The sequence below is a fragment of the Rhinolophus sinicus genome, linkage group LG18 (genome assembly GCF_036562045.2).
Source record: "Rhinolophus sinicus isolate RSC01 linkage group LG18, ASM3656204v1, whole genome shotgun sequence".
NCBI lineage: Eukaryota > Metazoa > Chordata > Mammalia > Chiroptera > Rhinolophidae > Rhinolophus > Rhinolophus sinicus.
Window position 1 is genome coordinate 5,383,349 of NC_133767.1, and position 22,040 is coordinate 5,405,388.

The 22,040-nt window shown below is 44.7% G+C and overlaps 2 protein-coding genes across 2 annotated transcripts in view; both read right to left on the minus strand.

Annotated features, from left to right (window-relative positions):
* BMERB1 (bMERB domain containing 1) overlaps window positions 1-22,040 on the minus strand; it is a 100,281-nt gene that overhangs the window by 21,306 nt on the left and 56,935 nt on the right. Inside the window, exon 3 of the mRNA XM_019710393.2 lies at window positions 3,258-3,381. Coding sequence (XP_019565952.1) covers window positions 3,258-3,381 — 124 coding nt within the window. The remainder of the gene's footprint in view (window positions 1-3,257; window positions 3,382-22,040) is intronic.
* MPV17L (MPV17 mitochondrial inner membrane protein like) overlaps window positions 3,275-22,040 on the minus strand; it is an 86,816-nt gene continuing 68,050 nt past the window's right edge. Inside the window, exon 6 of the transcript XR_012493139.1 lies at window positions 3,275-3,381. The gene's annotated coding sequence lies outside the window, so the exon portion shown is untranslated. The remainder of the gene's footprint in view (window positions 3,382-22,040) is intronic.

Consider the following 22,040-nt stretch of genomic DNA (forward strand, 5'->3'; position numbering starts at 1 on the left):
CTGGGACAGTTTCAGTCAAGGACTGTCACATTCCTGTCACTCAGAGCTGTCTACCTGAGCCAGCAAGTGCTTAGTGCGGTCTGAAATTCTGTTTCCCTCTTACTCTATGCCAAGGAGGTCTCTCTCTCTCTCTCTCTCTCTCTCTCTCTCTCTCTCTCTCGCATGTGTGTGTGTGTGAAGGAAGTTGTTGGAGTAAGGATGGAGTGTGAAAGAATAATGTATTGCACATTCAATATGAATTGCCTAATAAGTGTCAGGCACTGTTCAGGATGCTGGGAAGATACAACCGTGAGGAAGACAGATAAGATTCCTGCCCTCACAGAGCTTACACTCTTTAAGGAATTATCTTCATAGACATGTTGAGTTTCCTTTCTTTCCTTCCTTCCTCCCTCCTTCCCTCCTTTCTTCCCTCCCCACCACGCCTTCCTTTTTTCCTTCCTCCCCTCATTCACTCATTTAATAACTACTCAAGGCAGAGCACATCCTAGCTTGGCTACTTACTAGTTAATGCAACCTTGGGCAAATTTCTTAACCTCTAATTCCCTCTTCTCGAAAATGGAAACAAGAATAGGACCCACCTGAACAACAGACCTCCAGCTATGTGCGGGCCTGGCTCTGAGAAACAGCCAGGAAACTGAATTCAAGAACAGCCCGCGCACAGCCTGTTAGCCTGGGAGGCCAAGGATGCTGGATGAGGCTTTTGTTCAGGTCTGAATAGGCTGTGATCTGTCTCCATCCTGGCCATCCTGGAGCCCATCACCCACCTCTGAGATTGACGAGGGGGGTGCATCTCCAGGCAAAGCTACATTCTGTCCCGGGCTGGGCCCGGGGTAACTGTCATTGTCACCCACTGCTGTCTGAAGGCTACTAGTGAGACTCCGAGGGACCTGGCAGCGGGCCCCTGCCCTGGAGAATGTTTGAGCCCCACTCTATATCCTGACTACACTGACACCTTTCTGTGTCCTTTAGATAACTTGATTTATTCAAGTGTCTACTGTTGGCATTTTCCCCTAAGTGGTCGGAGTCATAGGCATGACGGGGAAATTCAGTGAGGTCACAAGTCAAGAGCTTAGCGAAGCGCTGGGCCCAGAGCTAGAGCTTACATGTTAGCTATTCTAGTCACTGAGCACCTGCTATATGCCAGGCGTGTGCCACATGCTGGGGACCGTGCATGCACGTGTGTGTGCGCACGTACACGCACATGATGCAAAGGTCAGTTGCCAAGAGACAGCCTTTGTTCCTGCAGCAGCAAAAGCCACCTCAGGCCCCTCCTGAGCGCCTGTAGGCTCGGGTACCTGAAAGCAGAATTCACATTCTGTCTTCCTTCCTTTTAAAACACAGGGAGGGCACTGTAAATGCTCGTGATGTGTTTTTACTGTTAGAAACAAGCTCTAGATGGGAACAGTGGCTTAGTTATAGGTTTAGAACTGAATATAACTACTATCTTCCTTGAGAAGGTAAAACGTCAAAACTGGAAACAGAAAAATAGAAAACAGATGCAAAAGCAAGACCCAGGTCCTAATCTCATCATCTTCTATAAGGAGGAAGCTAGTACATCCTGACTAATGTTTTATGTTAATAAACGGAAGAACGTCATAAAACTATCCACCAGAGTTAAAAAAAAAACAATACTATTAACATAGGTCACTCTGATGAATTTGCACTGAAGACAGAATGGAGAAGACAGACTTTCAGTCTCCACATATACGGTATTATTCACGAACTATGACAATCCCAAACCTTCTCGCTGCCTCTGAACTCTCAGTTATCCCCTATTTATCACCAAAACTTTGAAAGTTGGTTTCCCCTCACCCGACTCCATCCATACAGAGGAGTAGGATGGCACGGCCCAGATCCTGTACTTGGATCACCACTGTTGTCTGCTCATTTAAGCAGGGTGACTGTACCCATTACTTGAATTCAGTACCTGCCAATATGCAGGGGAGCCCCAAGTCTCGATGTCTAGGTCAGTGGTTTCCCCTGCACTTCACACTCAGACACAGAACCCCCTGCCACTCACCCCGACTTGGGTAACCCCTAAGCATCTCAAAGTCATGTCCAATCCTGGCAACCTCAGTTGTTGGAATCACCTGACCTAACAGAACACCTGGTCTGAGTTGATACTTCTCCCACACAACCAATCCTTCAAGTTCTTTTGAAAAACAAAAACAAAACAAAGCAAACACCATGGGGAAGGAGGACTTGCTTCTGAACACTCATGTATTGGTTTATCTTATTCCCAGATGAATGAAAGGACATTTCTTATCTGTAAAGTGTGGATGTTCTAGAACTTTCCTCTAAGCGTCCCTGTGAGAAGAGATCATGCGTGTATGTGCATTTAGCACAGGGTGTGGCCAATGCAGAGAGCTGCATAAATGGCAGCTGTTAATATCACAGTCCATTTCAGAGGGTGAGAGAGAAGGTCATATAATGTAGCCGTGAGACTATGGGTTTTGAAAGCAGAGAGAGCTAGGTCTGAATCCTAACTCACCTATTTACTAGCTGGGAGGCCCTGTACAGGTTAACTTCTCTGAGCCTCAGTCTTGTCATCTGTAAAATGGGATAATCCCACAACCAGCCACTGTTGAGAGAAGTCAGTGATAGAATGGGTGAGAGGTACTTAGTGCATGCCTGGAAGGTGTGATGTTGCTGCTTTTTCAAATGGAGGTTGTGTCAGGAGCTTACAGGAAATGTAGGGACTTTTCCAGAAAAGCTGCCTTTTAACTCTCTGTTGTTTTATTTTTAGACTCTTGATGCTTATCTGCCAGCACTCAATTTTTAAAATTACAGTTTCTCTTGAATGACTACCTGCAATTCCTCAGGAGTGCTGTGCTTCTGGAGACAACGGATTTTCAAATCATGTGAATCTGAGGCTGCTCATGATCCCAGGCGAGATGTACTAGTATTTCCCCCGATTTTAAACATGAGGGAACTGAAGCTCAGAGAGCCTAAGTCACCTGCCCAAGCCCACTAATCGCAGGCCTGTCTGGACCTAGTGTGTGCCCTTAACGATGTCAGCTAGGACGCCACCTCTGGCTTGTTTCTCTTTCTCTTGCTCCATTTCTCTTAACAGGTAACATAGAAAGAGCTTGGGCTTTGGAGTCAGACTGTCCTGAATTCAATCCCAACTTCCGGGTCTTGTTTAAAACACAAGATTATGATACCTACCTCTCTAGGCAACAGTGAGAATCAAATGGGACTTTTTTTCTCCCCCTGAACACCCCTTCCTTTTCTCAGCCGCTTCCCCAGACACTCACATAAACCTGAGCTCAGACTCCCGTCGGACCAAAACTTCCCGGAGACGCTGGATTTTCGCCATCTCCAGCTCGATCTCTTCCGGCATCATGGTTGTTTCTGCCATGGAGATGATGTCCAGCTGATCTGTGCAGGAGATACAGAACACAGATGTCAAGACCGCGAGGCCTCACAGGTTTGCAAGAATCCCCTTGTCCCAGGGAACAGACTTGAGCCAGCCACCTTCACACACGGCAAAGGCACACTGGTCTCAGGGTGCACTGCAAGCATGTGTTTGTGAGACAGGCCTTTGGAAACTGGACAACACATTTTCCATGGGGACCCTGTTACGATGGCAAGAGGAGGCTCAGGAGGGCTCATCAAAACCTGATCAAAGTTATGTCTGTGGCCTTGACAGTCTCTGCTTGGTCCCGGGTCCTGAATCTCTGCTCCCCTGACTGCAAACACTTTGCCCTGTCCCAGTCTCCAAGACCAAGTCCAACTTGAGGCAGAAGAAAGTTTTATAATAATTATTTTATAGCAATACTGTTAATTATTATCTTAAAGGAATACTAAGTAATGTAAGTTAATAGTAATATGAAATAATACAAGTCTATCATAGAGAATTCAGATAATACCAACAGTCAAAAAAGGACAAAATAAAAAGTCATCCATAAACACACTGCCCAGAGAGAACCACTATTTACATTTTGATGGACATTCTTCTGGCCTTATAGTTACAGAGTTACATATAGTCATATATAAAAAATATATAATCATGTATATCACCATATATATTATCATATATAAAGGCACTACATATATATATGCACATGTGTACGAGTATGTATATATGCATGTATATTAGTTCGTTTGGGCTACCACAACAAAATAAGAGAAGCTGGGAGGCTTAAATAACAGACACTTGTTTCCTAACAGTTCTGGAGGCTGAAGGTCCCAGACCAGGTCTGGAAGGGTCAGTTTCTGGTGAGGGCTCTCTTCCTGGTTTGCAGACGGCCACCTCTCACCAGGGGCTCTCATGGCCTCTTCTTTGTACACAGGCCGAGAGAGACAGCTCTCCGGTATCTCTTCTTATAAGAACACTAATCCTATAGGATCGGGGCCCCACCCTTCTAATCTCATTTAACCTCAGTGACTTCCTTTAAAGTCCTTATTTCCAAATCAGCCACACTGGGTGTCAGGGCTATAACATATGAATTTGGACATACACATGCAGTCCATAACAGTATACATGTATGTGTACATTTGTGTGTATACATATTACCACATACGTTGTCATTAACATTTTGATATACATTCTTCATATATATGGTAATTCATATAATTACATATATTATACTGTGGTATACATATATAGGGTAATACGTATGTTTTTATATGTATAGAATATATATAATACATACACAAGTATTTTTAATTGGTTATATTTTACATATATTGTAAATTTATGTATTCCCATGTTATTGCAGCATAACAATACAAATAGCCAAGATACAGAAATACAATAGCCAAGATACAGAAACAACCTAAATGACCATCAATAGATGAATGGATTTTTAAAATGTAGTATATATACACAGTGGAACATTATTCAGCCATGAGAAAGGAGGACATCCTTACATTTGTGACAACATGGATGGAACTTGAGCACATTATGTGAAGTGAGACAAGTCAGACAGAAAGACAAATGCTGTATGATATCACTTATATGTAGAATCCAAAAGAGTCAAACACATAAAAAGCAGAAATGGCTATGGGGGGGGATGGGGTCATGGATAAAACTGACGTTGTTTAAGGGCACAGACTTGTAACAAGTAGTAAATACTCACAGGTATTTTTCTTTAGAGACTGAAAAAATGTACATGAAAATATTAGTAGTTAAAATATGCATACACAGAGGGTTCCAAAAAAATGTATACACATTTTAAGAAACGAATAAAACTATTAAAATTGTAATACTCAACACATACCGATAACAAAAGATAAATACAAGTCACGTTTGACTTCTGCAATTACAAGAGGTGCTCAGAGTGGTTCCCATCAGCGTCTAGACACTTCTGATGATGGTGAACTACTGCTTGAGCAACGTCGACCAAAGTGTCCACTTGTATGTATTTTTTTGGCACCCCGGGTATATACACAATTATATACAAATTCACCATTATATACCCATAGGTCTGGTTTTTGTCATACTGTATAAAGTTAGGGTCTCACATTTTATTAGGTTGGTGCAAAAGTAATTGCAGCTTAAAAGGTTAAAAATAATTGCAAAAACCGCAATTACTTTTGCACCAACCTACTAGTACCTGCTCTTTTCACTTAACATATCAGGAGCATTTTTGCTCCTCCTTGATGTTCTTCCCCCGCAGCAGTGTGAAAGGCTGTGTAGCTTTCTATTTGTGGCTGTATTATGAATCATTTTATCAACCCCCAGATATTTAGGTTGTTTTCTATACCCCCCCCCACTATAAACGGCCCTGTGACGAGCATTCTCAAAGCTAAATCTCTGCGCGCATCTAAGAGGCTCCTTTAGGCCACGTTTCCAGAGGGAATGCTTGGGCTGTAAAGGATGCAATATTCTAAGGCCTTTCCCAGGTAAAGAAGGAGACGTAGGTTAGGGCCTACAGGTCCTTGCTCTACTCCGATGCCAGCATCACCTCACCTACATCTGCTGACTCCTTCCACCCCCAGCACCTCAGTTCTGGTACTTGGCATTTGTCTTTTCCCTTCCCTCCAGGCCAATGGTTTGGAAAGCTGCCTTCTCTGTACCTGTCTTCCTTCTATGACCTGGAGCCTTGGCCCAGCACACCTGCCCAGGTACTGTGATTTGCAGACTTCCTTTAATCAGCTCCTACCTGCTTGGATCTCAGAATAGCACCCACTCCCAGAAGCCTGCATGACTGCTTTGTTATCTGTGGGAACCTCCTGACCACGAGTTGTTTGCTAGATGTCAGAGTTTTGGTAAATGGACATGCCCTTCAATCTCCTACCCACTAACACATCCATTACATAATCCAAAATTACCTGCTTCCCCTCCACCAATCAAAAGGCCTGGCTTGAGGATGGAGGGAAGGAGGAAGGAACAAGATGAAAATAGTAATATTAATTGAGCATTACGGTGTGCTGGGCTCCCACCAGGCTAGAGGACCAGCTTTGCTGAGCACCACCTCTGAGGGCAGGGCAATACAGGGTTGTGGCGAGCTGGGGGTGACCTGGGGGTGGGAGGTCGCGGGTGTTGTGGAGTCAAATGGCCTGGCTTTGAGTAGCAGCTCTGGCCCTTCACTGTGTGGCCTTGGAGAGTTAGTTAACCACGCGTGACTCAGTTTCCTCTTCTGTAAGTGTGTGATGAAGACAATTAATCACACCCCATGGACTGGCATTTTACCTCCATCCTTGGGGGAGGGTAGAGGCAGTGGCACTGTCAGGTGCTGAGATGAACACTTAGCTTTGACTTTGGGCAGAGAATGGGGCTGACATCTCTGTTGAAAAGTCTTGTTCATGGATGTTTTCCTTCCCCTGGAGAAAGGAGTGAAGCCTAGACCTCAGATCGGATGTGAATCCAAACCCCTGCCTGAATTTGTAAGTAAAGTTTTACTGGAACACTAGCCATGCTCATTCATTTATGGATTATTTATGGCCGCTTTTGTACAACAGCAGAGTTGAGTAGCTGCAACACAGACCACAATGGCCCACAAAACTGCAAATATTTACTACCTGGCCCTTTATAGAAAAAGTTCCCCAGCCCCTGCCCTAGATGGTCGATGCTATAATTTCCCCAGCGTAAAGGTGGAAAAAAAAAACCACCAGGCTTACCCATTAACAATAATAACTAACATTTACAGAGCATTTATCACATGCCAGGACTGGATTCTCAAAACAGCCCTGGATGGAAATTCTGGTAGCATCCCCACTTCACAGATGAGCAAGTTGAGGCTCAGGAAAAGGAGTAAGTGATGGGGCTGAGATTTAACACCAGATCTGTCCTACTCGAAAGCCCTTGTTGTAATCAATCATGTTCATTTTAAACGTATCTCCCCACTTAAGATGTACTATCATCATCTTAGCAGTAGAGAGAACTGAGTATACTCTATTATGATAGGTACATGGAGAGCAGTAGCTGTTCTCAAGCATTAGCAGGCGTGGTGATTATCTGGGGAGCTGGTTAAAAAGGCAAATTCTCTGTCTCTACCCACAGGGACCTCCATGAATGAGGTCTTCAGACCAGACTCTGAGAAACGCTGGTCCTGGACGTGAAGAAAGGAATATCATACACAGTGGGTTTATTTTTAGTGTGAATTCATGTGATGGAACTAGCGTGAGGGCAACTGTCTTGACAATAATTTCCTGGAAGGCAGGCATCCAATAGCTGCCAAAGAATATGTCTACGAGGAGGGCAAATCCTGGAAGCTGACAGACTGCGTTTCGGGCTGGAGAGAAGACAGTCTCCGTGAGGCTTTACCAGGCTGCTGTGTAGACAGAGTGAACACTAAGGCACAGAAATCCCCAGGGCTCCAACCGCCATTGCTGTCACTGAGCTTCCAGGAGTTGAGTCACTTCTGGGGGAAGAGGCAGTTAAATCTATCTTTTTATCCCCAAATGCCATGTCAGGGAGAAGCATGCCTCGTGAGCACCACAGCAAAATCAAACGAGAGCTGAGCACCGGGCCGGACGGGGACACGCCAGCAGGCTTAGTCATTTATCTTGAAATTTAAAACTACCCAGGGACAACGGCAGTGATGTGAATGAGGGCCGGCAACCTCCTAGGAACCTGTAATTTCAATATAAGTGAGAAGGAGGCCTTCCCTGATCTGTCTGCCACAACCATGGCCACAGTTGGCATTTGAGCCCAGGGTCCCCTGGAGAGCCCCTGCTTTGGTTTCTGCTTCATAACTTTGTACCCCTGGTATACGCTCTACAGCTCACTCATACTGAGCATTTCCTGTGAGCCAAGCACTGTCTCAGCACACTCCTCAATACCGTGGCTGGTAGGTGTTATCATTATCACTCACCCTTTATAGATGGAGCTCGGAGAGATCATAGTGATTGGCCAAGATCACTCAACCAATGAGTGGCAGCGCTGGGACTTAGACCCAAGTCTGCCTGATTCCGAAGCTCGCGCTATAGGTCAAAGGGCTACGGAACAGTGTTTCCAAAACCTGTCACTGCACAGAATTCACCACAGATTCACGCATCTGCTGCTATGAACTGGAGGTTTGTGTCCCCCCACCTCAGATGCGTATGTTGAAATCCTATGCCCCAGTGGGATGGTATTAGGAGGTGGGGTTATCGAGAGGTAATTAGGCTTTGATGATGTCATGAGGGTGGGGCCCCCATGATGAAGAGACTTACTGCCTCTCTTTGCTCTCCACCATGTGAGGACACAACAAGAAAGGGGCCATCTGCAAACCAGGAAGAGGGGCCTCATCAAACACTGGGTCTGCCGGCACCTTGACCTTGGACTTCCAGCCTCCAGAACTGAGAAAGCAATGCCTATTGCTTAAGCCCCTCAGGCTGTGGTATTTTGTTACGGCAGCTCAAGCAGACCGAGACATTATACTATGAGCTACTCAATATGTCTTCACATTGACTTTTAAAACAAAATTCAAATAAAAACCTTAAAGGAAATTTCATATCACCTCCATAAATAATACGTTACTATCACTTGGCACAATTAGAAAATAGCCATAAAAATAAATTCAACGGAAACAGAGTGATATTATCAAACTCTGGCTAAATGCGGCAGCCTGCTCGAGGCTCATTTTGAAGCCTAATTTTTCTTTCTTAACAAGGTGGATTAGCAAGTACTAGAAAGTTAGCAAGTACTAGGGAGGAATTTAAGACAAACCATGAAAGAAGAGGCTTTTCTTCTTTGGTAAAGATAAAGGTTGATAATTGGGGAAAAAGGAGAGAAAACAGAATTCCAGGCCTTTGGGTTAGAAGGCTTTTCGAGGTGCTTTGGTTCAGCCTCATACGCATGGGGGGCAGGATGTGGAATGACAAGACAGGATGCAGTCCTGAGGCCCCTGGACAAACAGCAGAGGACCCAAACTCTTGAGTTATCGTTGGAAATTAAATGAGAACTCAGGCCTGAAGGGTAATTCTCAACCACTTGTCAAGTTTTTCACCCAAAGATGGATCATCCATTTTTGAGTCATTATTTCCATCCAGCGCCTATCACAGAGGCAGTGAAACGAAGGTGGACCTACTCATTTCAGTCCCACAAACATCTATTAGGTATCCAGCATCTTTAATACATCGTCCGAAGGACACACACAAGAAGGGCCACAGCGCTTGCCTTGGAGGATGGAGGGGACTAAGGGTCAGGGTTGGGGAGAATCACCTTCCACCTAACATGTCATTTTCTATTGTTTGAAATGCTTAGTACACTTTTTATGGTGGAATACGCTCAGGTTCACAGGAAAGTTGCAAAGATACTACAGAGAGTCCCCATATGCCCTTTACTAAGTTCCTTCCATTTTTAATAACACCAAGATGCTGAAGTTGGTGCAATGCTATTTATTAGCTATGTTGTTTGAAATTTTAGCATGGCAGGTGCTACTTATTCAAGACAGATGTGAAATAAAGAAAAAAAAGAGAAAAGGAAAAGAGCTGGCATGCTTGGGTGTCACGGCAGCCAGGTCAGCCCTTAATGAGGGCAAGTGGAGGGGGTGGTTATGAGCATGGATTTGGGGGTCTCAGGGGTGCTCATGCTGATCTGGGTCCCATAAGTTGATGACTCCGAGCCTCAATTTCTTCATCTGCAATGTGGGGACAATCAGACACATCTCTTAGGTAATTTACATAAGTGCCAGGCACATAGAAAGTTCTCTCCATAACTCTCTCTGTGTGTAATATTTGATCTTATTATTCATTTAATAAATATGCATTGAAAACCTGCTTCATGCCAGATATAGCTCTAAGCAATGGGGATGGAGCAAAACAGAAAAAATCCTTGCCCTCAGCAAGTTGACCTAGAAGCAATAAAAAGCTTACATGTCGGAGAGTAAATTTGCTCCGTTGCTCTCCGGTGGTCACTGCCTCACCACTATCCTTCGATTTGGACAGATTCCAGTTCAAGTCCTGGCTCTACCACCAATTCAGTGTTCTGGACACATTGCTTAACATTCCCAAGTCTCACTTTCCTCTTCTGTAAAATGGGTAACTCCTACCTCATGGGCTTGCTGCCATGGAGATGAAATAAAATAATACAGCAAGTGCTCAGTGCAGTGCCTGGGCATGATACAGAGTGGTGAGTATTATTCTTACTATTATACCATCACACTTCCTTTCCCTGGAAGAAGCTAGACTAAGGTGGGGGAGAAAACAAAATCAGGATCATCAGATCTGGAGAACAACAGACTTCTGGTCATTTGGGCCATTCCTCTGGTCCTTTAGGTATGACTGCAGTCCTCCAACTCCGATAGACCCACGGCTGCCCTGAGAGGATGGTCCAGAGGGGGCCTCACCAGCCCTCTGTCCAGGACCCAGTCCTTTGGCTCACCAACCTGAGGGTGCATAGGCGCGTCTTTCTGGTATCAACCCAACAGTGAGTTTAAACACCAGAGCCGCAAATACGGGGGAGAGGATATCCTGAGGCATTTCAAATGCTCCTGGTGACACCCCAGCCTTTTATCATCATCAATCATTCATGGAGGAAAGAAGCTCATTTCAACCCCCCAAATATCTTATTATGAGCTGTACCAAGCATCTCGCCTTCTCACTATAATGGGAATGTAATGGGAAACTGCGGGTTCCTTTTAATGAGTCACCATTTCTCAAGAAGATGAAATAACTGCTTTTAATTCAGATGCTCCCAGACGCGTCATTCCCCAGGGGCCTGCTTGTGAAGGAAGATGCCACCGAGTCCTGCGAGTAATCATACCTCCCGGGGCCCAGTGCCTTCCTATCCATAATGTCTCTTTATTTTCACAATCAACCCTGCAAGGAAGGTTTTGCAGCTGGAGGAAACTGACTTGCCTCCAAATCATGACCATGGTTATTATTCTTTAATGTGACTTTGGGCACATTTTTTAGCGTCTCCAAGTTTCTATTTTCTCAGCCACATTTGACTTGTCTGAGGTCACAAAAGTAATTGTCTCTTTCTAACCGCTGACCTTGGGCAAATGACTTGATTTCTCTTAGCCTCAGTTTCCTTATCTGTAAATTGGGGGTAAGGGAATAGAATGTGAGACCATCTGAAGGCTCATTCTGAAAGCTCAGGAAACAAAGCTAAAGCAAGAGTTGTATCTCACTCTGCTCAGCAGCCTCTGAGCACTTTGTTCTGATCTGAGTTTCTCACGCTCAGCACTCCTGACATTTGGGGACGGATCGTTCTTTACTGTGGGGCTGCCCCGTGCACTGCAGGACATTTAGTAGCTTCTCAGATCTCTACTCACTAGGTGCTGGTAGCATCTCCCTTTGACACCAAACATCCTCACACACTTGCAAATATTACCTGGGAGACAAAATTGTCCCTGGTTGAGAATCATTGGTTTAGACTCACTTTTTCAGTAGTATTCCTGGGAATACCTCCACTACTGTTTGCCATATAAGGTAAAAACATTCACAGGTCCTATGGATTAGGGTGTGGACATCTTTGGGGGGCCACTATTCAGCCTGTACAGTCTACACAATAGAGAAGGCCAAATAAACCTACTATGGAGGGTCCTAGGAAGCAGTCATTAGCATCCGCAAAGGGGAGAAACTATGGCCTGGAAAGAGAGACCGAGATTCCCTGAAGGAGGTAGGACAACCAATTGGTGAGACTACCATCCTTCTTACTGGGCATTGTCATACCACCCAGGTCCATGCCAGCGGCCACAGCACAGCCCCACCTGGCTGACAGCATGACCCAAGTTGGAATGTTGGCTCTGCCCATACTGGCTTGTGTTCCCGGAAAAGATATTTAAAGTCTCCACGTTTCCCCTTTCTCACTTGTAAAATAGGCTTAACAATCCTTGTTTGCCATGTTTGTTCATTCCATAATAACTATTTGCATAGTTGATAAGTAGGTTAGGCAACCTTCCCCTCCCTTAGTATCCATCATCTGTTAGGTGGGGTTAATAGAAACTACTCATTGCTTGTAGTGAGGGTTCAATGAGAGATTGTGCGTGAGTCTAGTACATCATAAGAGCAGAGGTCTCGGTGAGAGTCAATCATTCTCCTCACTATCACCATCACCATCACCATCATCACCACCATCATCACCATCACCATCACCACCATCACCATCACCATCACCACCATCATCATCATCACCATCACCACCATCACCATCACCACCATCATCATCGTCACCATCACCACCATCACCATCACCACCACCACCATCACCACCATCACCATCACCACCATCATCACCACCATCACCATCACCACCATCACCATCACCACCATCACCATCACCACCATCATCATCACCATCACCACCATCACCATCATCATCACCACCATCACCATCACCATCACCATCACCACCATCACCACCATCATCATCACCATCACCATCATCACCATCACCATCACCACCATCATCACCACCATCATCACCATCACCATCACCATCACCACCATCATCACCATCATCATCACCATCACCACCACCATCACCATCATCGTCACCATCACCATCATCACCATCACCATCATCGTCACCATGACCATCAAAAGAGAAAGCAGCCCGCCTCACACCTTTACCACAGTTGAAGCTGGGAGTGGAAAAAGGATAAAGGAGATCAGCTCCTGAGGCGCTCTTGCCCTAATTTTACCTCCCTTCCCAGCACACCCTACCTCACACACACCATGCCGTCCCATGCCTTCTTAAGGAGAATAATAAGCACCAAAAGCCATGGGTCCCACCTGCATCATTCATGAAACCAACAGAGGCGTGGTGGGGAGAGGAGAAAAGGAGGAGGTGTGGTATTGAGATCATGAAAATAAAAATGTTTAACAAATATTCTAGAATACTAACTTTCAAGGAATCATCGTGGGATGGTTTTTACTTCTAATAATACTAACATTCCTCAAGCCTTTTAAAACATCCCTTAGACTCCTATATGATTATTAAATCCTTTCTGAAAAAAGGAGAAGTATTAATAAACAAACGTTTCTTTGACAACTGCTTCCAAATCTGTTTACGAGCCATCCAAGAAAAGTAGTGTAGCGCACTTACACTCACTTTTCTGTATTCACATGATTTGATTACCCACTGCATTTGTACAACTGGCTCAGAAGGCCTTTTGGTAGTTCCAGAACATCAAACTTCCTCTCCAGCAAAGGCTCATTAATCACTATTGAGGATGGGTGTTCCCAAGATTTCAACACAGACAGGGACTGCATTCCCAGGGGGATTTCCAGAAAGGTTTTCATTTGAATAATGTGTGTGTTACCTCCAGGGTAGGGCTTTGAAAAAGAGGACACATGAGTTCTGGCAGCTTATTTAAAAATCTGTAATGTCATTATTCATTACTTGGAGTCCTCACCCCAAAAGTACTAAGTGACCTTCAATGAGTCACCAAACCTCTGTCATATTTCTCCCAACCCCAAGAGGAAGGACTCAGATAGGTTTATGAGGTCCTTTGAGATCATACAAGAGAATAAAAGTATTCTTCCTAATTCAGTGGGAATGGTTAGAAATGTGGAATTAAAACTGTGGAAATGGATAACCGTGTAATAAGAAGATAATTATCCAATTAAAATTGCATAAACAACTCATGTTTCTCAGCACTTCTACAGGTTCGTCCTATTATTCAAGGTTCATTTTTAAAAAACATCCTCTAGCCCTGCAGTTTCAGCCTTCGTGAATATACACAAATATAAATCCATCCTGAGCTGTGATTTATGCATCTTTACTAAGACTCTCTAACACTTCCAATTTACAAACCAATTCAGAATTAAGCAAAGGGCCCAGGTCACACAAGGATGGATAGAGAACCAGATGGTGTAGCTTTAAAGCATGCTTAGTGGGGCTCAAATGATTGGACTCTAAAGGAAAATAAATTGGAACTGTCTAAAGTAATATTTCAGTTTTTAAAAATTGCTTAGCCTGGAAATCATGTGGCTCATTTCATCCCTCACCGGCTGGAACGTTAACTGGGGAGATAAAGTGCTCGGAGAATATTCTTTTCATTCAGGAAGTTTGGGACCAGAGTATAGCGTGGGGATAAATGGCGGAGGCGTGGGGTATGCTCTGGGATGCTTGTGGGTCAGAGAAAACCAGCCAAGAAGCCTGTGCATGGGCTATATCCAAGCATGGGTGGCCAAGTTCAGTGTTCAACCACACAGAATGCAAGCTGGGAAGCCAGAGGGAGAGGATGACGGTGCAAGAAGCGAGGCAGCTGTGGAAATGGCGATGCTGGACCGGAAGCCCAACGCGAGAAGTGGGGCGTGGCCCTAAACAGAGAGATCAGTCACAAAGGCAAAAGCATCAGGACTGGAAATACGCAGGGATTTTTATTTTTTTTTTTAATTAACTCAAGTCCATACTTTGTTCGGATTTCCTTGATTTTTACTTCACGTCCCTTGTTTGTTCTAGGATCCGATCTCCAAGAGACCACTTGACATTTAGTCATCATGTCTCCTGTGGCTCCTCTTGGCTATGACAGTTTCTCAGACTGTCCTTGTTTTTGATGATGACCTTGACAGTGTTGAGAAGCACTCATCAGGAATTTTGTAGACTGTCCCTCAGCTGGGATTTGTCTGATGCTTTTGTGATGATTAGAAAGGGGTTATGGGTTTGCACGACGTAAAGTGCCCTTCTCATCCCTTCCTACCAAGGGCACTTACAGTGACGATGACTTGTCACTGCAGATGTTGGCCTGGATCATCTGGCTAAGTGAGTAGCATCAGCTATGTTTCTCCACTGTGAAGTCACTGTCCCCCTACGCCTTCCCATGCTGTCCTCTTTGGAAGGAAGTCACTAAGAAGCACAGCCCACACTTGCAAGGTGAGGAGTCAGAGGCACCCCCGTGAAAGCAGAGCATGCTATTATTTTTACAGTTAGAAAAAAAATATTCCCACATGAAAAGATGAAGATGGCAGCAGAGTAAAAACCCAGAACTTCTGTGTCCCAATTCGAACTGGGTGTGTGGCAAGGACCAGCTCCCCAGTAATGCTGCAAGAGATGCAAAATCTAAGTGTTCAAGTTCAACCTGGCTTCAAAAAAGCTAAAGGTGCCAAAAAAAACAAAACAAAACAAAAAACCAAAAATAAAACAAAACAAAAAAAACTGGGCACAAAAGCTAGGCAAAGGTTCAGCCAGTTGGGATACTTTTCATAGGCACTGATTAGGATTCTCTCTGCATCCCTTTGGAAGACTCAGGGCTCTGCCCCATTTGGTGGTCCTTTCTCAGTGGGGCCTTGGGCAAATGATGTGGCCTCCTGTCATTTGAGAGTTCTTTGTTTATTCAACCTAACTACCACGCACCAGGCAATGTTCTAGGAGCTAGGCATACAGAAACGAAACATCTTAGGGGGGAAGGTGGGTGGCAGATAAAAAGATAAACAATATCCTTTAATTTGACAGGACTATGAAGACAGTAAAATGCGATTACGGGCTAGAAAGGGACTGATGGGTGACTCCTTCAGACAGTGAGTCACCGAAGCCCTCTCTGAGAAAGTGACATTTGAGCTGACACTGAATGACCCAAAGGAGCAGGCTTGGGAAGAAGGAAGGAACGAATGCTACAGGCAGATGAAATGCCAGTGCAGGAGTCTTGAGGTGGAACAAGCTTCAAATTCCAGAAGAGAGAGAAGGTTGATGTGGGTGGAACAAACAGAAAAGGGAGGAGTGTTACAAGATGGACAGATAGCAAGGGGCCCAGTGAGGCAAGGCCAGTAGGCTGTGGTGAAAATTTTGGACTTTATTCCCAGTGGTTGGCTCACAGAAGAATTCTAAGCAGGGGAGCGACGAGATCTGATGGCGTTTTGAAAAGTCACTGTCTCCCGTGAGAGAGTGCACTGTTATGGGAGCAAGCATAGAAGTAAGAAGAGCAGCCTCTTGCTATTGCTTCAGAAAGTTGTTGAGGGATGAAATGCGTGACAATGTGTGCAAAGGGCCTAGTCATAGCAATGCAATGCAAAATACAAAATAAAATAAACGCACGTTGCAGTTCTGCAGATGCTTGCTGCTCCTTCCGACTTAGCCACAGCTGTCCCTGCAGCTCACATTCTCTGTAGATCATTCCAAAGGGTGGGACAGTCCTGAGGTTGCTGGCTCCTCCCACAGAAAGGGCCAACTGGCCTGGGGTGTGACAGACAAGTCACAGGGAGGCAGGCATCCAGACACACAAGGTGGGGCCTGAAACAGCAGCCCGGGCCTCACTGAACCCTGCCCTGTGTCCTGAGGGTTCCCTGTGAAGAGTAACAGAATATGCCACCCCAAAATATGCCACTTTGGCATAAGAATTATTTTGAGCTGAAGGCAATTAAAAAAAGAAAAAAGAACAGATCTGAGGAAAGCTTTCTGCGGACTTAACTTTGTAAAGCTGTCTCCCCTCCCCTCTCCACCAGGAAGGACAGAAGTTAATCACCAGAAACAACTATCGATCCTGAGCCTGAAGATGGCACCAGGGGAAGCTACACAACAAACTGACTAAGCCCTTATCTTCCATTTGTTTCCCCATATATTTTCCTTCCCATAAGACACTCAAAGACCTTTTCCTTTGTCTTGTCACTTCACTAAAAATGTATTGTTCTTCTGTTAAGATGCTCTGTACGCCCAAGTTCTAACCACCCTTATGAGTTAATCGGCACTAAGTGCTCCCACATATACGTGCGAGGCACACGGTGAGACACTGCTGTTTTTCTTATTGACATTTCTTTTGTCAGCCTAATTTGCAGGGCCCAGGCCTAAGACAGGCAGAGGAAAAATATATTCTTCCCTCCCCCACACCTGCACGGCATCTCTTAAAGTGGGCACAGGTAACTGAGGGCCACAGTCTTGGTTTGGCAGAGAATGGTGATGGTGGTGGTGGTGGAAGCGGAAGATACTGAATCTGGAATGAGTCACTGAGAGTAAAGGAAAAACGGGGTCAAAATGAAGCATACCATGGGATCAACTGAAGGGGGTAAATTATATTTGGGGAAAGGTAGAAAAAGAGGCTAGACTCTGTGGTGTGGGAAGGAGCAGAGCAAACTGTCAACAATACCCACCAGGCTTGGAAAACTCCAAGAGAAATCATGGAGAGCCCACAGCAGGAAACAGCTCTTTTGAACCCAGTTAGGAGATTGGGCTCTGCCTGCCTTTCCTCAGGGAGTGAGTGGCTGAGCCACACGGTTACTCACTGGTTCCCCTAAACAGAATTTCAATCAACTGAGGGCTGAGTCCAAGCCCCTCGATTGCACAGAGAATGAAAAATAAACCATTCTGTAGCTCTGGGTTTGCCAAGCCCAAGTCTGCTCCAAGAGAAGCTGGAACCTACAAAGAAAATTTTGCCAAATGGAAGATAAGCAATTCCTTCCAGAAGAGGGGGTGTGAGTGGCAATTTCCTGCTCCTGGCAGCTTCTCTACTCCTTTTGTTCAGGACATTTAGATTCTAAATATCACAGGGTGGTGTTCTCCACGTGGAGTGGACATTTATCGATTCTGCCTCCCAGCATCCGTTCACGGTTTATTGGTAACAGGATCCCTATTTCCATTGGGGAACCAACATGGGCACCACTTCCAGGTCCTGGGGATGGTGAGCTGACCTCACCCAGGTGTGGTGTCCTGGTCCCCCAGCCACTGGGGCTGGTTCAGGTGGGCATGGGGCCCAATAACAAAACACAAGTGATCAAGCCCAGAACTTCTGTGTGATCTCTTAGGGGAAGAGAAACCCTGCCTGGTTTCCAGCTCCACTTGGACCTGTCATCACATGGACGCTGAGAGCAAACCTTCATGGAGGCGGAAAGATCCAAGAGATGGAGAGAATCAGACACGGTACTGTGGACCCCGATCCAATCACCTCTAGACTAACATATCCCAATGTAGTCTCTTTTTGCTTCAGCGGCTGGAGTTTTCTGTGGCGTAAAACCAAGGGAGTCACACAAACATTCTACATCTTCAAAGAGAAACATGTGAGGAGGAGCAGAAGGGGGTGAAAATGCCTCTGGGATAACAGGACCAGGGACCTGGGGCAGTCCCCTAATTCTCTCCTGCCTACAGTCAGAATGCCAACACAACCGGCCCCTAAAGCAGGGTCTGCAAACTGCAGCCCAAAGGCCAAATCCAGTCCACCACCTGTTTTTGTACAGCCTGTGAGCTGAGGATGGTTTTTACGTTTTTAAATGGTTGGGGGGTGGGAGGGGGGGAGAAACAACAGCAAAAGAATAGATCATGACATGAAAATTACACAAAATTCAAATTTCAGTGCTCATAAATAAAGCTTTATTGGAACACAGCCATGCCATTTGTGTGTGAATTGCCTAGGGCTGCTTTCACACCACAACAGAGTTGAGGAGTTGGGACAGAGACCATATGGCCTCAAAGACGAAAATATTTACTATTAGTTCTTTAAGAAAAGGTTTTCAGACCCTTGTCCTTAAGGGTCCTTTAGCCATCCGGGAAAAGAGATTCCATAACTTGTCTTTTATAAACTAGGGTATTAAGGGCTTTAAGTTCCAAGCTTATTCTGCTGATAAATTTAGTAAAATGATTGATTTTTCTTGCCAGGTAAAATGAGAACTGCTATTACTTATTATACATAACCTTGTTTAGAAGGAACCCTTATTGAAGCTTTTAAGGTTATAAAACAAAAATACCATCTAGAATTCAAGTAATAATCCCAAAGATAACAGCAAGGATATATTCAATTTTAGTCATGGTTATTTAGCCCTGTTTTCCCACAATCACAAAACTTCTCTTTCAAGTATCTTCTATTTTTTGTATAATCTGAGAAATAATCTAAGTCATAATTTAAATGAACTTTATAGTAAGAATAATAATAGCCATTATTTACTAAACCTTTACTATTTGCTAGTCAAAGTTCTGAGCATTTTTGTTTATATTAACACATTAAATGGTCCCAATCACCATATCAGGTGGGTACTATTATTATATTGGTAAATGAGAAAACTAAGGCACAGAGGCCGATAAAGTTATTTGCCTAAAGTCACACAGCCAGCAAATACTGGGGCCAGGATCCAAACCCCAGTTACCTGGCCCCCTAAACTAGACTGTGTTCTGGAAAAGGCCATCACTGCTTTATTTAAAAGAGAAAAGGGTAACAAGATTTCACTGTAGTTTAAAATTTAATTAGTAGACAATACAACATGCACTTAAAAAAAACACTTAGAATGCCACATTTTCTGGGAAACGGATTTTCTCTGAACCATCCATATGGTCACGTTCATATAACTTAACTCCCACCCCTCTCCAGTCTCCCACATCTGATTGGATCGGGTATAGACATCTGACCCCAGGGGACCAATAGGCTCCTTCCCTGAGACTTTGGTACTGAGATTAATACTCCAGCCTCAATCTAACTGTTGTCTTAAAACATAAACCTGGTAGCTGCTAGTCAGTTCTGAAAACCAGAGAAAGCCACTCTTTTGTGAGTGAGAAGAATGAAGGAGACATAAAGAGAAAAACACAGAGAAGAAATGGAGGTGCAGGTGCACAACACGCTCTGATCCATTCCTGAATGCCAATGTCACCCCACCCCTGGGTTTGGGAGTTACCCCTGTGGTGGTTAATTTTATATTTCACAGATTAAACATTTTTCTGGGTGTGTTTATGAGGGTGTTTCCAGCTGAGATTAGCATTTGAATGGGTGGACTCTGTAAAGTAGATCACCCTCCCCAGTGTGGGTGGACAGCATCCAATCTGTTGAAGGTCTGAATAGAACAAAAGGCAGAAGAAGGAGGAATTTGTCCCTTTTTCCCTATCTCACTGATTGAAGTGGGACATCTCATCTCATACTCTCCTGCCCTCAGACTGGTATTTATATCATCAGCTTCCCTGGTTCTCAGGCCTTCCTCCAGACTCAGACTGAATTACCCCACGGGCTCTCCTGGGTCTCCAGCTTGCAGACGGCAGATTGTGAGAATTCTCAACTTCCATAATCACATGAGCCAATTCCTCATAATAACTCATATATAAAATCTCCCACTGGGTTTCTCTAGATAATGCTAATACAGCCCCAGAACACTTAAGCAATATCCCCTTTTAGGTAAACCGAATGGGTTTCAGTTACTTACAACCAAAAGAATCCTTGCAGGTAGCCCAATTAAGGGCAAAACAATCATCCAGTTTTCATAGTCTCTGAGTCATCAACATGGACCTCTCAAATAATGGATTTGCTGGATTTCTAATTATTCCCTTAGTTATGCACTAACTGGGCCAGCTCCCAAGAACGACTGGTTTGCAGGAGGAGGGACTAGCTGAATGTGACTAAAATGACACACAGGACAATCTGGGTGTCATCAAATTGCTTTTAGGCTTCAGTCTGGTTTTCATTGTTGTTGTTTGTTTACTTCCTTTCCATTTTGTGAAAAGCAAAGAAATACCCTTCCCCATTGCCTTCTGCTGAAACAGCTGGAAAAGGCAGCTTATGCTTGGGATGGGACTGGGGGAGCTAGTGTCTCAGAACCAATTACTGAAATGATCGGAATGGACATAACATGCAGTTACATAGTTTCCTCATAAGTCACATTTCTCAAGATGGAAATGGTTCAGGGACAATCCAAATGATTCTCTGAAGAAATTAAGCAAGTGGGATGAAAGTGATGGCTTCCCAGGGTTGGTAGCAATTGGGATTTAAATGGGTGTGATGGTCTTATTTACAGATGGGCAGTGTGTGACCCTGAATGGCCAGGAGATTTACTAACTGATGGCAAGGTCGGGATCAAGCCTCTGGCCTCAGTGTCAAGCTCCTCAGGCCCAGTGACCTTTGAATGACGTGTTTTTTCACCCCCAGCCAGCATCCATTTCCTGATGTTACTTTGGGGGACTGGGCATATAACCCAGAAACTGGCTATGAAAATGTTCCACCACCACCTCTTCTGCCACAGTAATTGGTTCTAATTGGTTCTGGTCTGGGCAAATTACTCAAGATGGAGCAATGAGAGCCAGTCCCAAGACTTTTATTGAAACTACTGCAGAAGAGTACTCTTACTCTGCTAGAATTGCCAGCTGATGGCTAATACAAGCTTGGAGCTATTGAGATCACCACACAAAAAGTAGCTTTCTGAGAGTGAAGCCAACACGGGGGGATGCAGGATATAGAGAAGATGGAGAAACCGAGTCCTGCTGATCCAGAACTGAACTCATCCATATTTGAGCCCCTGGATCCAGCCATGCCTGAAGCTCAATCAGTCTATTCAGGGCCACAAGCTGATAACTTCTTTCTTTAACATGAGACAGTTGAATTAGCTTTGTTGCCTGAACCTGAGAGCCCTGAGTAGTACAACAGTCATCCTACAGCCCACAAGGCTGCGTGTTCCAAATACCTGGCACTATCCAGCAGGTTGAATGCAACAATGGCTATTCTTGCACGTACTGTTTATGGAGTATCTATTATGTGCCAGGCACTGGGCCCGGGACTGCAGACAGAGAGGTGAACGAGGTAAGACAGGCCCACTCACAGAGCTCAAAGACAGACAATCAAGTCAGTGATAACACTAAAGTGGACATGTGTTTTTGGCATGTGTTTTGACATCAAGACCTCAGCTAGTTTAGGGTTCAGAAAGCTGTTCCCCAGGAAATGACCTTTAAGCGGACATCCAAAGAATGAGTCAGCTGTGCAAAAAAGAGAGGAAGATATGCAGGTAAAGTGAGAGAAGAGAAAAAGAGTAGACGAGGTGGAGGT